General features: G+C 42.6%; 5 protein-coding genes across 5 annotated transcripts; 4 read left to right on the top strand and 1 right to left on the bottom strand.

Moving 5' to 3' along the window:
- Nucleotides 1–1,196: 1,196 nt before the first annotated feature.
- Nucleotides 1,197–2,924, top strand: ATC70_010368 (uncharacterized protein; the record flags this gene model as incomplete). Its single annotated transcript, XM_064829587.1, has 9 exons — nt 1,197–1,296; nt 1,356–1,405; nt 1,462–1,543; nt 1,597–1,633; nt 1,696–1,782; nt 1,836–1,890; nt 1,947–2,221; nt 2,279–2,346; nt 2,410–2,924. 9 exons carry the CDS (start codon nt 1,197–1,199, stop codon nt 2,922–2,924), a joined length of 1,269 nt encoding a protein of 422 aa, XP_064682089.1.
- Nucleotides 2,925–3,415: 491 nt separating this feature from the next.
- On the top strand, nt 3,416–5,144 carry ATC70_010367 (uncharacterized protein; the record flags this gene model as incomplete). Its single annotated transcript, XM_064829586.1, has 4 exons — nt 3,416–3,503; nt 3,566–3,605; nt 3,678–3,844; nt 3,907–5,144. The coding sequence occupies 4 exons, from the start codon at nt 3,416–3,418 to the stop codon at nt 5,142–5,144; spliced, it is 1,533 nt and encodes a 510-aa protein (XP_064682088.1).
- A 1,538-nt stretch (nt 5,145–6,682) lies between these two features.
- ATC70_010366 (uncharacterized protein) lies at nt 6,683–8,247 on the bottom strand (the record flags this gene model as incomplete). Its single annotated transcript, XM_064829585.1, has 5 exons — nt 6,683–7,528; nt 7,581–7,676; nt 7,737–7,847; nt 7,908–7,961; nt 8,029–8,247. 5 exons carry the CDS (start codon nt 8,245–8,247, stop codon nt 6,683–6,685), a joined length of 1,326 nt encoding a protein of 441 aa, XP_064682087.1.
- A 1,599-nt stretch (nt 8,248–9,846) lies between these two features.
- Nucleotides 9,847–11,593, top strand: ATC70_010365 (uncharacterized protein; the record flags this gene model as incomplete). Its single annotated transcript, XM_064829584.1, has 4 exons — nt 9,847–9,974; nt 10,027–10,153; nt 10,220–10,606; nt 10,682–11,593. The coding sequence occupies 4 exons, from the start codon at nt 9,847–9,849 to the stop codon at nt 11,591–11,593; spliced, it is 1,554 nt and encodes a 517-aa protein (XP_064682086.1).
- A 767-nt stretch (nt 11,594–12,360) lies between these two features.
- ATC70_010364 (uncharacterized protein) lies at nt 12,361–16,348 on the top strand (the record flags this gene model as incomplete). The annotated part of the gene is made up of 6 exons (XM_064829583.1): nt 12,361–12,516; nt 12,575–12,658; nt 12,718–12,802; nt 12,862–12,995; nt 13,065–15,300; nt 15,369–16,348. 6 exons carry the CDS (start codon nt 12,361–12,363, stop codon nt 16,346–16,348), a joined length of 3,675 nt encoding a protein of 1,224 aa, XP_064682085.1.
- Nucleotides 16,349–16,426: the final 78 nt, after the last annotated feature.

Raw genomic sequence — 16,426 nt, 5'->3', positions numbered from 1 at the left:
GCATATGTGTCCCTCCTATTCCATTGTCATATGTACCAACTACTTGCAAAAGAATCAGGGATTTCTCGGGACGAACACGACAGTTCACTTTGCTCAAAAAAGCAAGGGATTACAACTAATCTGCGTATCGCTCTTGTAGGAAGATCCCTCATATCCCTCTCATTCATGTCGTCGTATCCTTCTTTCTCATATCATTTCATTGTCTGCTTGTCTTTAAAGTAACAATCTGTATTGCAAAACCTTCCAATGGATAATTTATTAATAATTTCAATGATAAAGGTCGTATACTGCATCTGTTCCATACATCGATGGAGTAATGAAATGCACTACGGAGATCATTCAAGTGAGAGAATTCACAGGTCTTGCATTAAAGGTCCCAAGTTTTCGTCATTCGCTCTCTAAGCTTGCTTTCTCCTCCTGTTTGCTATCATGTTCACCACAGCCCTGGAACGGGGGGGGGCCACTGACTGTACTCGAGGCTGCTGATGACCACTGTATGAATAGGAAAAGAGTCATAGTAGTGTCACCACTTTCCCCATCTTCCAGACCTGGCATGAAACTTTCCAAGGAATTGTAAATCTTCACACAGACAAGATTTCCTTACTATTCGAATGATTCCATCTATTTTCCATCAACCTTCCATTATTCCCATCAAAAATGCGAGCGACACAAGTACCTATTCATGAAATACCTCCGTAGGATTCAAATGTATCTGGTAACGAAAAGACTACCTGGTTATATTCACTGAGCATTTGGCTAGTAGAATAAAGCTTTCTATTAGGCGAGCATTCACAGATCAAGTATGAGATTTGAATGATACATCTACCGTGGCTAAATACAGGACTTTTCTTAGAGAAGATCAGATTTAAACTTTTGAGATCAAGACATGAGAAACATCAATTAGTGAAATATCTTTCTCATTCAAATCAGCTAGAATCATAGTAGTAAATTCGATTGTCAATAGATTCAAGTTCCAGCTACTCTGCTATCCATAGCGACACTACGGAAGCAAGGCAGAATAAAGATTTAAAGGCATACTGGAGCATGATTACATGTATAGAACCCAAGCAAATGTTTTGTGCTGCATGACGCTTTGGTTATCTGATCTTGAATCCAAGCAGGTCAAAGTGGTCATGTGCGCGTTTGAGTATTTTTCCGCTTTTCCTTTACTTGCTTTCTATACAAACCAAAGCGTCATGCCGCCAGAGCTGTCAGATGTGTGGTTCGTTGGGCCTGTAGCAGAAGCCGTAAAGACGGTGACCGAGCAAAACGTGGTGTTTCTCGTCTATCTATACGGTATCTAATGCACTATACTTATCAATGCAACAATATACGAAATTGAATCACCATTGTAGACGATTCTGACGAGAGCAAGCAGCTTGATTCTGTGTTCCAGGATGATAAGGTTGGTAATAGCATCATGGCTTATATCGATTGGAAGGCTTAAACTGCGTTTGGTAGCTGATGGAAATCATGAAAGCAAAGACAATTGCACTGAAAATGCAGAAGGATTCCGAAGAGGCCAAATTATTCGGCCAGTTGTGTATGTGTACATTCAAAGTAATGCATATTTAATGATTAAACCTCGCTCCCTAGACCCAACATACCAAGTACCAGTAGTGTATTTTATCATGTAAGTTTATGTCATATTGGGTTATGTGAGGGACTGAATGTTCTGAGCATTGTGGACGATAGACAAGGAACAATCAAAGATTATGGCATTCACAACATGAAGAGCGAAGATATCATGGATAAAATAAAGAAAAATAGTCCTGCAATTGAGTAACTATCATTCATACTGCAACCCCCCCATTAGCAACTAAAACTTTTCCCAGTACAAAGAAAAAGCTAGAGGACATTCGCAAAAAACGTTTAGCAGAGGAAGAAAAGGTACTCACCTGATGATACAGCGTAAAAGTTGGTGTATTGACAAATCAGAATCTTAGCAAGCAAGAGAGGCAGAAATAAAGAGAAGAGAAGATGGAAAGCTCGCACAGGAAACACAACAAAGTCTACAGGACAAACAAAACAGGCTTCACCTTGAAAAAGTCAAAAAGGAACGCAAAGCTAATGAGGAGTACAGAAAGAAGGTGAAGGAGCAGATTGCAAAGGATAGAGCAGATCAGATTGCTGCTAGAAAAGCCGAGAAACAACGCCTTGAAGAGAGCAAAAAGCAGGAGCAGACTGCTGTCAGATCAGCTGGAAACGCTAGTTCTGGAGGGTATGCAGCAATTCGAGACCGAGAAATGCAAACATGGTTGTAACGAGGATTTCATAGGTATTGGGATCACAGCAATCTGAATATAAAGCAACTTGACGGCTGCAGTCTACGACACAGTTTCTCCTGTAAGTAGCATTCTATGAAGGAAATCCACTGCAATAAGCTGAATCAAATTACACGTTTGGCAGCATCAGACACTCTCGCAAATGTCACAGAATGGATTGATAAGATGAGAACAGATGGCGACATGCCTTATAAATTGTTTGCACAGTTTCCAAATCGAAATTTTGATATTGGCGACGAGCAAAGGACATTATTGGAACTAAAGTTATGTCCAAGTGGCACGCTTATTATGAAGCCTATCAAGAATGCTTCCATTGCTTATGCTGGAGCATCATCATCGTCATCAGCATTTGGCAGTGGAGGTTGGATGAACTATCTGTCGTCAGCTACTGATGCTATCTACAACTCTGTGAGCCAAGTAGGAGCATCTGTGGCAAATTACCTGGTAACGCCAACAGCAACTGCAGAACATGGAAGACGTTTAGGTGGAAATGGCGAGCAACAAACATCTACTCTTGTAAATGCATCAAGTTCTGGCTCAAGCGATCGCAATGTGAATACATTACATGGCAAGAAATATGATGAAAGTGATGGCGATAAGAGACAGACTTACAATGGCAACTCAGTGAATCATGAATAAAGTGTTGATCTGCCCGATGAAAGCTGAATGTTGATGTGAGAGGACGTCCGGTCGAGTTAGGCATAGACTCTTGTATCTGCTGGAACGAAATTCAATGTGCTCGATACCAGAGTTGGCTTGAAAAGGCATTGGAAGTGGAGTTTTGCATTATAAACTCGAAAATACAGAACAACAAGCTCAAGACAATATACATCTGGTCTCTTGATCCGGGGGTGCATGGATATGATCATGTAGAATGGGGTTTATCCATGATCTGCTAGCCCAATCACCTAGTTTTCAAGGGAAATGTTGGCTCTACACTGGCCAAATGCTTCAGGAACCAAGAAGACATCCACTTCGGCCATTCAACACCTTGGACGCTGGTCTTTTGGAGACTCTAAACAGTGACTTTTTACTTCAACCCCTTGTTTATTCAAGTACCGAATTGTTAAGATGGTGGGGTATAGACATTTGTTTATTTTGTTTTCTTTTTTCTACAACTCTAAAGAAAAATGTACATTTCTCGTGCACTTGGATTTGTAGCCTCTAATGCTACTCGCGTTCAGTCCTCCAGCACTGCTCGTCTTGCTACCACTCAAGGTACATTTAGAAATTGGAAAGAACAATGTGATGTGGAATGCCATCTTACAATAACATTATAGTCAGAAAGTATGCTTCAGCTGCCAGCGCTGGTCAGATTCGGTAAGCAATGATGCTTTTTTTGCAAATGAACTACAACTAGCAGCAATTCGCTAACAACATACAAAACATCAGTTCCGTCATTGGTGCCGTTGTCGATGTCCAATTTGAGCAAGACAACTTGCCTGCCATTTTGAACGCCCTTGAAGTCAAGGATCACTCTGGTGGTCGTCTTGTCCTCGAAGTCTCTCAACATTTGGGTGAGAACACTGTCCGTACTATTGCTATGGATGGTACTGAAGGTAAGTTGGCATTTACAATAGTGAATCATCGTGTCCAGAGGCTTATTCATCCTTGTGTGTAGGTCTTGTCCGTGGTCAAAAGGTTGTCGACACTGGTGCTCCCATTACCATCCCCGTTGGTAAGGAAGTCCTCGGTCGTATCATCAACGTTATCGGTGAACCCATTGATGAGCGTGGCCCTATTGACGCCAAGACTCACCGTCCTATTCACGCTGAAGCTCCTGAATTCGTCGACCAATCTCCCACTCCCGAGATCCTCGAGACTGGTATCAAGGTTGTCGATTTGCTCGCTCCTTACGCTCGTGGTGGTAAGATTGGTCTCTTTGGTGGTGCTGGTGTCGGTAAGACTGTCTTGATTCAAGAATTGATCAACAACATTGCCAAGGCTCACGGTGGTTATTCCATCTTCTGTGGTGTCGGTGAACGTACTCGTGAGGGTAACGATTTGTACCATGAAATGATTGAAACTGGTGTCATTCAATTGGAAGGCGAGTCCAAGTGTGCTCTCGTCTTTGGTCAAATGAACGAACCCCCAGGAGCTCGTGCCCGTGTTGCTTTGACCGGTTTGACTATTGCTGAATACTTCCGTGATGATGAGGGTCAAGATGTCTTGCTTTTCATTGATAACATTTTCAGATTCACCCAAGCTGGTTCTGAGGTATCTGCCCTTTTGGGTCGTATTCCTTCCGCTGTCGGTTACCAACCCACCCTTTCCACTGATATGGGTGGTATGCAAGAACGTATTACTACCACCAAGAACGGTTCCATTACCTCCGTCCAAGCTGTCTACGTCCCTGCTGATGATTTAACCGATCCTGCTCCTGCCACCACTTTTGCTCACTTGGATGCCACCACTGTCTTGTCTCGTTCCATTGCTGAATTGGGTATCTACCCCGCTGTCGATCCTCTTGATTCCAAGTCTCGTATCCTCGATCCCCGTATTGTCGGTGATGAGCACTACAAGGTCGCCACTGAAGTTCAACAAATCCTCCAAAACTACAAGTCTCTCCAAGATATCATTGCTATTTTGGGTATGGATGAACTTTCCGAAGAAGATAAGCTCGTTGTCGAACGTGCCCGTAAGATCCAACGTTTCTTGTCTCAACCCTTCGCTGTCGCCCAAGTCTTCACTGGTTACGAAGGTCGTCTCGTCAAGCTCGCTGATACCATCCGTTCTTTCCAAGAAATCTTGGGTGGTAAGCACGATAACTTGCCCGAATCTGCTTTCTACATGCAAGGTGATATCAACGATGTTCAAAAGCGTGCTGAAGAACTCGCCAAGGAAATGGGTTCTCAATAAGTTAACTCATCGTAGCAAGATCTTTATATATCTCTAGAAACTATTTCTTGGAAAAAAAAATCAACTAGTGCCGTAGTAAAATGGTGTTTGTGTGTTTTGTAAAATTGTGTGTGTATTAAAAAAAAAAAAATAAAAGATCAAACATCTTTGGAAATAGTTATAGAGATGAACAGGGGAACATGCCATCAATCTCTGTGCCTGATGGTAAAAAAGGCTTCTCATATGTCACTTTCAGTAGACTGACAGCTGTACATTTTGCATTTGAATGAGAAATTGGAAACTGTCAAAATTATTATTAGATGCATATGAGAATATGTAAAAGAAGTCCAAGAGAGCGGCCAAACTAAGCTATGGGATTATTTTTTTAACTCGCAATCTCTTTCAGAGAGCTTTGTAGGCATTGATTGCCATCAGGATAAGCATAGCATGGATCCTGCCACCCGCCATAATTAATTCAATCTCCGAATGCATTTCTCTGCTCGAAATGGGAATTTCTGTTCACTTTTCGACTCCATCGATCTATTTTGTCAAATTCGACCATATAAACTGTGATGATTATCCTAAACTCCTTTAAGCTCTCTTGGAGTACTTTTTGAGGCGCATCCAATGGTGTCTAGAAAAGTGGATGTTTTGAACAAACTTACCGAGCATTCTTTAAAAATATGAAATGAGGTTTTTGGCGAAAATGTCGAGATTTTACATATGAAGAATCCACAAAAGTGATTTCAGGGGCTGCTTTGGATCGAAAGAAACATTTTGATGTGATATATGCCTTAGTAAAAGCCTTCATTTTTGCTGTCAAAAACGCGATCGTTTGATTTTCGATGAAAGCCATGAGGTATCCCTCATCCTTTTTGGCCGATTTTTGGCGATCCCAAAAAAAAATCGAGCAAAGGTATCAGAAAGTAACTGCTGGATTGGAGAAATTGAGTGGTGCTACTCTGGCGGTCTAAAACAGCTTTTAAGACGGGAAATTAGGGCTCAAATGTATCCATATCAGGCTGTAATTTTCATGGATTTGAGTAGTAAGAAGTAACACTGCCATCCTGTGTGCCTGTGTACTAATCATCCCCATTATTACTGGCATGGAGCAGCCTATAAATGTCGGATCAGCAGTTACAGGCCGTCCATGGAAGTTTCTTAAACAAGAGTGCACAGTTGAAACAGGAGATTTCAAATTGTAGCTTATTTCCATATTAAAACCCTATTTGATACATGTTCTTTTATACGCATGGCAATGTCAAATGCAATGCATGTCATTGATACAAAGCTTAAATCCGACCACTGCAATTGTGAGTTTTGAATCATCCATTGCAAATGTATAGACTTCAGCCACTACGTTTCTTTGAGCATTAAACGACAATATAAGGCTACTATATGTGTTGGGTATCAAATTATACCATATCGTTATGCCGAGTAACGATAATATAAAGATAAGAAATGTTTAATATATTGTATTTGTATGCAAAGAGAGAGTATGAATGAAAATGAAATGATGAAATATGTTATGGATGAATGAAACCGTGTATTTAGCTGTTTTAAGCATAGACAGCAATATTGTCTGGATTCATGAGACATGTGTTCTTTGTGTCATAACCAAAAGTATCCATCTTGTTGTTCTTGTTTGCTTCCAAGATACGGTTGATTTCAGCGCTTGAAAAGTTAACAATACCTTTAGCAATAGTAACAGCATCATCCTTAGCGATAGTTTCACCCTGTTCGGTCTTTTGACTACAGCGACGACGAACAACGATATTGACAGCTTGATGTTCGATGAAGTTGCCCTTGATAGACTTGACGGCGATAGCTGGAACACTGCTCACTTCAAACAGTGAATCCGTTGATTGATTGGAAGGAGTACGACTACCGTCCTCAGAATCGTCATCAGAGGAAGCGTTAGAAGGAAGTAATACTTCTTCATCTTCGATCTCGATTGTTCCAGCAGTGTGAAGTCCATGTAGAATCCACCATTTGCGGTCAACAAGAGGCTCAGCATTTGGAAGAAATCGGGTATGCAAAGGAGTAGCTGTAGAAGTTTCCGTATTGGCTTTGTCTTTGTCTTGCTGTGCGATGATAGGAATGATGTTTTCAGGCGTAGATCCGCGAGCGATGATTGTAGTGACGCCTGCTGCAGTAGCAAGTTCAGCGGCTACCAGCTTGGTCATCATGCCACCAGTACCAAGAGAAGAACCCATAGAAGCAACGCACACTTCTTGGCGAAGTTTTTCGATACTGTCGCATACTAGCACAGCACGAGCATCTGGATTTGTACGAGGATTATCAGTGTAAAGACAATCTACATCGGTCATGAGAAAGAGGTAATCAGCCCTCACCATGCCAGCAGTGATGGCAGACAGAGTGTCATTGTCACCAAATCGAACAGCCTATGTCTTTGGGTCAATATTCAAATAAATCTCTTGATGTAGTTCTACTTACACCATCAGAAATTGTATCGTTTTCGTTGACAATCGGAACAATGTCCATATCCAAGAGCTCGGTCAAGCAATTGACTGCATTCAGATATTGTGATCTCTATGTGTAATGCATCAGTCAGAAACGTATATTGGTGGAGTACAATTGACATTTAGTTACATCAGCGAGATCGTTACGGGTCAGCAAGATTTGTGCTATAGGCTGGTTGAATCTACCAAACAAATCATCATACATGCTCATCAAACGGCCTTGGCCCACAGCAGCAATTGCCTAGACAAAGCATTTTAGGAACAACTCGTTAACGGACTTGAATAGCTGAAATCATCTTACCTGAATGGCGGCACGACTTTTAGGCTTTTCCACCAATCCCAAATTAAGCAGCCCCTGATGTTGCATCAGATGTTAATTAAGCTGTATATGTACGGTCTGCATTGAATCGAACAATACATACCACACCGACAGCGCCTGAAGTGACAAGCACGACACGATGGCCCAATGTCTTTAGATGGAGAATAGTCTCTACAATCCTGGACAGATTGCTGAGCAGAGGATAGTGTGTCTTTTCATCGCAGATGGAGGATGTTCCAATTTTAATGACCAAAGTCATTGGATCTTTGCTTTTCACAGCATCAATGACTTTTGTGTAGGAAATGTTATTATAAGTAACCATTGTGTGAATGTATATGTTGAAATTAATTTAATAAAAGAAAGGTAAAAGATCAACATGGCCATGTATTTATACTACTTTTTGGAGGGTTTCATACATGAGCTCATTGCGGAATACATGTTTAATTTAAGATACTTGAACTACACAATGGAGTGATGTTCTAATGATTGGCCATCATGACATGCTGTATATAGCCATAGCAAAGATGTGGCCAAAGGGCGGAGATGAGGAAGTTTCCCGCAGCCTTGCACTATACTTGTTACTAAGTGAGTATGATGCGGATGCATAAATATGTGTCTCAATTAGTATATGGGTCCTTTTTGATGAAGAGAACGTTGGTATTGCAAACGTTTTGTTGTGTAGCCTAGGCCCCATGGTCTTATCCTGATATTCAACACCCCCTTGAATCCTTTATATGTACATTTGAGAAACTTTGATTGCTTTTATAAAATACTTGATATGTTCATCAGGCCCGATTTATCCTATCAGTTGTACATCTTTTTGCATGACACCATCGAGCATATGGACACAATACAGTTGAAATCACCAGTCTGTAAGAATTGCAAATAACAACAAACAGCAGACCTCGGATGGTGGCCAAGTATGTATCAAATGTCTCACTCTGTTCATCTCGACAGAAAAAAAAACGGACGGTCTTACTCTATTCATAGCCGCCCCTAGAGAGATGTGTTCCGCTAAATTGCGTTATTTCTGTTGTATTCAAGACAGCATTTGGAGATGTTTACAGAACCGGAATGTGTTCTAAATACACTTGAAATGAACCAAAGCGTATATATAGCATATGAAAACGCAAAGAAACACAAGAGTTCTTGATGAAATCACGGGTTTGATCTATGTGATAATCAGGGCAATCCATACTGATGGTCATGGGAAGTATGCTGGAGGTTTCTGCCTCATTATAGTCTTTGGCCGCAATAAACTGGCTTACCGTATCTCTTTCGCAAGGCATGAATTAACTAGCATAGACTCCTGAATGCCAGCCAGTCTCTGCTACGATGGGTGTTCCATGTTCACTGTGGCAAACAAACGGCCGCTTTCGCCGCTCACATTACAGCATGTTCTGTAGAACCCTATCAATTCCGGATATCTCCCAGGACATTTCATAATGTGTGCATCCATGTTTGTTGGCAACTGTTTGTCATTAAGGTTGTAGTGCTTGGCAGTAGCAGCGGTAGTCATCGCATCAATGAGCTCTAGCTTACCTGTGCCACAAGGCAACACTGGTAGTTCTAGCTATTAAACTACCCACAGACAGTGCCAACACTATAAACTGTTTTCTATGCAAAACCAACCTGATGGCTCGCTCTAGATTCTGTACAGAGGCACCGTTGTAAAGTTGCTTTAAGACTTAATTAAATAACCGAACTCCATCACCATTCCATTGCCATTAGGTCTGTATACATATACAACTGCAACATTCTTCCCATCCATGGAACGCATAACATCAGAACCTCCTAAGAGCCCCTCCTCCTTAGCATAATATATAGACAATTCACAACATATTTTGATAACATCTCTTTTCTCTCTTGCTCTTGCACTTTATATCTTTCTCTATCAGTTTTCTATTCTACACAGCAAAATATGAAGATTTCTACAACCATCACACTGCTTGCATGTGCCACCAGTTCCGTGCTTGCATTAAACCCCATTGTGATCAAAGGAAGCAAATTCTTTGATTCAGTGACTAAAGAACAATTCTTCATCAAAGGGTAATGTAGCATCCGTATGAATGCACATGAGCATAGATTAACAGTGACACAGTGTCGCATATCAGCCTCGAGGCCAAGTGTCCGACAACACACCCGATCCCTTGACTGATGCCACTGCCTGCGCACGAGATGCACCTCTGATGGCAGAACTTGGCACCAATGTTCTCCGTGTTTATGAAGTAAAATCACCTAATCAGATGGTCATTGGCATATGAACTCATCTCTATCTAAACAACAAACATTAGGTTGACCCTAGAAAGGATCACGATGCCTGTATGAAAATATTTGCAGATGCAGGCATTTATCTGCTGCTGGATATTGCCACACCTCATTTCTCTATCAACCGCAAATCACCTGAATACGGCGTTCATTTGTACGATGCCTATAAAGGCACAGTCGATGCATTCTCCAAGTATGACAATCTAGTGGGCTTTATTGCTGGTAATGAAGTGACAAACGACAAAACCAATACACAAGCTTCTGCCTACGTCAAGGCAGCTCTACGTGATATCAAGCATTATATCAAGAACTCAAAGCAAAGAAACATCCCCGTCGGTTATGCAAGCAATGACGATGAATACATTCGTGATGACATCAAGGATTACTTCAACTGTGGTGATGTTGAGTCTCAGGTACAGTGGAGAGGCGTGGAAGCAGCATGAGCAAAAGCAGCATCGACTTATACTGGTAGTATATTCTACACATAGGCTGATTTCTTTGGCGTCAATCTGTACGAATGGTGTGGTGTTTCGACATTTGAGAAATCAGGCTTCAAGGATCGCACCAAAGAATTTGAAAACTACAGCAAACCCGTCTTTCTCTCAGAATACGGCTGTAATCTAGTAACACCCAGAGGCTTCACTGAAGTAGCTGCCATCTACGGACCTGAGATGACCGATGTTTGGTCAGGTGGCGTTGTATATGAATGGACGCAAGAAAACAATAGATATGGCCTCGTCAAGATCGCAACTTCGGGAGAAGCAGAAGTGCTGCCAGACTACACAAACCTCAAGGAACAGATGGACAAGGTGAAGCCCAAGGGTGTCAAGATGGACGCTTACAACGACCAACGACCAGCCTCTAACTGTCCTGCTATCAGTGCCAACTGGAAGGCAGCCTCTGAATTACCACCCACGCCCTCTGGCGGTGCCTGTGAATGTATGGTGCAGAACATGAACTGTGTTGCATCTGATAAAGTGAGCAATATTCCCGGTCAAACTGGCAACAGCACGCTTGGTAGTCAATTAGATACCATGTGCGGCCTCGTCTCTTGTGCTGAAATTAGCGGCGATGCTGAAAAGGGCGTCTATGGCGCATTTTCATTCTGTTCTCCCAGAGATAAACTTAGTTGGCTTTACAACTTAAGGGCCAAGGAATCGATGAAAGTGTCGCCCACCGACTTTTGTAATTTTAACGGCCTTGGTCAAGAGATTTCCCCCAAACGAAATGACCTCACTGCTTGTGCAAAGATTGCCCCTAATATGGAAGGTGTTACTGACGATGGTACCTTTAATACGCTCCCATCATCTGGTGCACAAAAGGCCGCTCAAAAGATGATTTACGGTGATACATTTGTGGCGTCTGTTGTATGCGTACTTGCTGCTGCCTTTTTCATGTGAACTAGAATACATTAGACCCTATTTAATACTACGCACATAATTTCATACTAATAAAAATATACTTGATCTGACGCATCATGGCAAAAAAAAAGGAAGCCTATCTACCGTGTATTGACCATAGCAAGCGGGTGAGTTTAGTGTGCCATGCAGCGGGCTGTGTCCGTGTAGTGCTCTGTTGCTCCAATGGCTACAAAATCTTGATTATGTATGTGTATGTAATGGGCATGTAAAATAAACAGAATGCTCATAAAATTAAAAACGGTACATCATGTTGGATTTTTCTTGCAATTCCATGTCTATAATGCTTGGATGCGACATGACGTGCACGCTTATAAGTCCAAGCATTTCATTGTTTATTTGTGTTTGGAAGATGTATACAAAAGCTACAGATTTTGATTTTCCATAGCTTATCTTGATTTTGATCTTGCAAGCAACGAAAGAGCCCTTCTTGGAAGGCAGGCAGATTGGACAACCAACTAGGTGAAACTGTATAGAATAAATGGCTCAAGCAAGATCAGCCCTGAGAAAGCACTCAATCATCGCTTTCCCCCCCCTATTATTTTTTATTCACAATAGAGACATACACTCCCTTGTTTCTCTATACATCTCTCTCTCTCTCTCTCTCTCTCTCTACTCCTTCTTCTATTGTATATAAATATATATATATTTACAGAAATCTCTTCTTTTTCTATTGTTTTCTCTCTTTCTCTCTATTTTCATTAAAAAAGGCGGCAAAATCAGCAACATTTAGGAGACGAGACACCATCATGACAAATCTCATATCAGCTGCCACTCATTCGACACCCAAAAGACCAATTCAGAGAAAGCAGAACAAGCTGGGCCCTTACAACCTGCTACAGACACTGGGAGAAGGTGAATTTGGTAAGGTCAAGCTAGGTATCCACATCGAGACAGGCCAGGAGGTGATGTATATCAGCATGGCAGCTAGAAGAGCAAGACAACTGATGACTAAGACTACAGGTTGCCATCAAGCTGATCAAGAAAGAAGGTGATGGATCAGACACTCGCATTAACAAGGTAGAAAGAGAGATATCTGTGCTCAAGGTATGTGTAGTTGATACATGGCATGTCCAGCACACATGGCTCACTCAAATGCCCTCTAGACACTGAATCACCCGTACATTGTTAAACTATACAACGTTGTTGAAACCGAGAAATACATTGGCATCATACTAGAGTATGCTTCAGGTGAGTGTTGTCTGTGCATAAGCTATAATGCAGCATCTAACGCTCTATCCCACCCATAGGCGGTGAACTGTTTGAATACATCTTGGCTCATCGCTACCTCAAGGAAAAGGACGCCAAACGATTCTTTGCGCAGCTGATTAGCAGTATTCAATATATGCATAAGCGTAAAATAGTACATCGTGATTTAAAACTAGTAAGTAAATCTCGACATGAAGATTTAGGAGAAGAAGGCGTGCCCCTTACTTAGATTGCACATCTATAGGAAAATCTACTGCTAGACAAGAATCGCAACATCATCGTTACTGATTTTGGTTTTGCCAATCAGTTTGCTTCTGCTGCTGATGACATGATGGCCACCACATGTGGATCGCCTTGTTATGCTGCTCCCGAGTTGGTCGTCAATGCTGGACTCTACGCTGGGTCCGCTGTGGACATCTGGAGCTGTGGCGTTATCTTGTATGCAATGCTTTGTGGCTTCCTTCCCTTTGACGATGATCCATCGAACCCTGATAGCGACAACATTAACCAGCTATACCGCTACATTCTGTCTACCAACCTGATGTTTCCGTCTCATGTGGGCGTGGACGCCAGAGACTTGTTGGCCAAGATGCTGGTGCCTGATCCAGCTAAGCGATGCTCACTCGATTACATTGTAAAGCACCCGTGGTTGGAGTCCTACCGCCAGTTTCTCAAGAAAGATGCTGCACAGCTAGAAATGGAAGTATTGGCTGCATCAAGATTATCAACTATGCCCGATATAAAATCTAATGCTATTGTGAGCAGCAGCGCATCCACCTCGTTACCCAGAAAAGTGGCAGCAGCAGGGGCAAATGCAGCTTCAGCAAGAAAAACACATGTCCCTGTAATGACACGGGATCGCTTTGCTCCTGTTGCTAATGACAAATACTTGGTAACTAACCACAAATTAAGTAATGCAGTGACTAAAAAACCACTCTCGGCTACTCCTAAATCACCTTCCTCCCAAAAGACAAGCTCATTCAAACACTTTTCCATTGGTCGTTCTTCAGCCACCACAACCACTGTTGAAAAGCCCATCCATGCCACTAATGTAAGAACATCCAAAGTACCCAACTTTATTACCAGAAAGCCCATCAAAAAAGAAGAAGAAGCAGCAACTACCAACAATGATTCTTCCATCACAGTCGCCTCTGCCAACATGGGCACTGACGATGTTCATCTTGAAAAATCGCTATCATCGCCTCGGTCAGATCAGGATGCGTTTGCTTTATCGTCTGTTGGCAGTATCAAAAGAAGCCAGCGCCGTGGTGCTGACAAGTTCTTGAGCTTTTTCACTGGTGGCAGAACATCACACATTCCTGTGGTCTCTCAGAAGCACGTTGAAGATGAAGCTATTATTCATGGGGATAAGGATGTCAGCACCATCAATGCAACATCAGCTGTAACTACCAATGAAAGCTATCATGACACGGCAGAAGAAGTGATCCAAGATGAGTTGGCCCAAGATTCAGCCATCAGCAGTGCAGTCGAGTCCAACAGCAACTATGTCCTATCAGCAGAAGAAGAGAACCAAGACGACCAAAACCTAATGCATTCTTCTTCTGAGGCTTCTACTCTTGGCGGTAATTCTGCACCTTCAGTCGATGCTTTGCCAGGCAATGCAGATGGAACTGCTATAGAAGCTTCTTCTCAACCAACAGAAGCAGCTACAGGTGGTGTCAATGCAGTAAGAAGCACCACGTCTACCATCACTGAAGATCAAGAAGGTGAAGCCAATGCCTCCAATGGATCTCAGTACGACGGCACATCCTCCATCACCTCTTATCGTCAGCATCAACCAGAAAGAGAGAGAGGAAGCAGCATCAGTACAGCATCCATCCTATCAGAGCAAGGTGCAAATTCGTCACTCCATAGCAACAGCATTGTGTCATTCAAGGATGCACCTCGACGCACTACACCACTCATCTTCAACTCACAAAAGGCTGGATCATCGTCCTTGGCCCTGCGACACCAGCAGTTCAATAACGGCCATGTTCACATTAATACGGGATCTTCGATCGTGTCTTCATCTGCTGATGGTCATGTCGACAGCGCCTCACTGTCCTCTGCAGGTACAAATCCCCAACCTGAAGTCTCCAATTCAGCTCGTCTCACAGCCAAATATGTGGTATCCAATGCCATGGGAGATGGCGGACGCAAAGCCATGGCAGCCGTGCGTCGTAGTATCTACAGAAAGCACAAGAGTCAGCCTCCTCTTCCTCCTTCTGCTGCTACTGCAACTCAACAGCAAGCACCAAACAGCCAACGCAATTCAGCACCTGTCACCGAGCGCAAGGAGCCCCTGATTTCATTCGCCAAGAGCAGATTCGAAGAGACAAGCACACTGGTCCCTGAGCAGCAACAACAACAGCGCCACACGATACGCAATAATTCAATTATGGCTGCCTCTACATCAGAAGTTACAGCTAAGAACAAGACGGGCAAAAAGATGATGGAATGGATAAAGAAGAAATCGCATGGTAAGTGTTTGAATCTAGATGCTGTTGCTGGCCATGTTGCTTATAGAGTTTTAATGAACTGCATTCAGGCAAAGAGAACAAAAAGGAGGTGAATGCACAAGTGTTAACTCACAAAACATCGCCCGCTGCTGCTGCAACAAACAAAGAACCAAGACCACCTGCTCAACTACTGACCAAGCCAAGATATCATACTAAGAAGGAATCCATCACTCCTGCAGCTGTAGCTAAAATGCCACACAGCAGCAATAGTACTAAGGCTACAGAAACAACTCCCAGCACTACCAAGAAGACGAGCAACATACCTGGCTCACGACACGCGCGAAAGTCAGTGATATCCATCCTGGCGCCTCCTTGTTCATCGACGCCACACAAACCTCTTGCTGTTGCTGCAGCACTAGAACCAGAGACCAAGACTGAGAAAGAAGAGCTCGTGGTGCCTGAACAAAGCAGCATTCGTCGCAAGAACCGTGCTCTCAGTGGAAGCGAAACAGCTATTGCAGAATTAGGCAAGAAGCAAAGCGCTGTGGATGAACGTATAGAAATACATCAAGGAGCAATTGACAGAAAAGCACTTACATCACAGTCACCTGCAGTTGTCATCAAAGACATCGCTCGTATCTTGCATATCCTGGGCATTGATACGGCTTTAGAATCTCCCTATATACTCAAGTGCTGTCGTAGAAAGGCAAAATCATTCATTGCTGCTGAATTGCTCAAGAAGTCTGACGCTGTAGAAGATCAAGAAGAAGAGGAAGATGACTTGGCCATTGATGCCTCCTCAGCAAGCTCGTCAGGTATCTCCACATCCACATCCACAGCTGCTGCGGTGATTCGAGGCGAAGATCCCATCTATGGCGATGCTGCTATTGACAATGGCGATGAAATTCGATTTGTGGTGGAAATGTGTCGCTTTAAAAACTTGCCTGGTTTGTACATTGTAGATATTCGTAGAGTGAGAGGCAATGCTTGGGCTTATAAATTCCTGTATCATAAGCTCATTGATTTCCTGGATTTGGGCAAAGATAATTACATGCAATCCTCCAAATAAGTGAACAAACTATGTCTTGAATATTTAATATCATATTACAATAAATGTTCAGTCCCTAGACACTTTTACAATCCTACT

Source organism: Mucor velutinosus (assembly GCF_035048745.1).
Source record: "Mucor velutinosus strain NIH1002 chromosome Unknown tig00001564, whole genome shotgun sequence".
In the NCBI taxonomy this organism is placed as follows: domain Eukaryota; kingdom Fungi; phylum Mucoromycota; class Mucoromycetes; order Mucorales; family Mucoraceae; genus Mucor; species Mucor velutinosus.
This window is presented reverse-complemented; position numbering and strand designations above follow the sequence as displayed.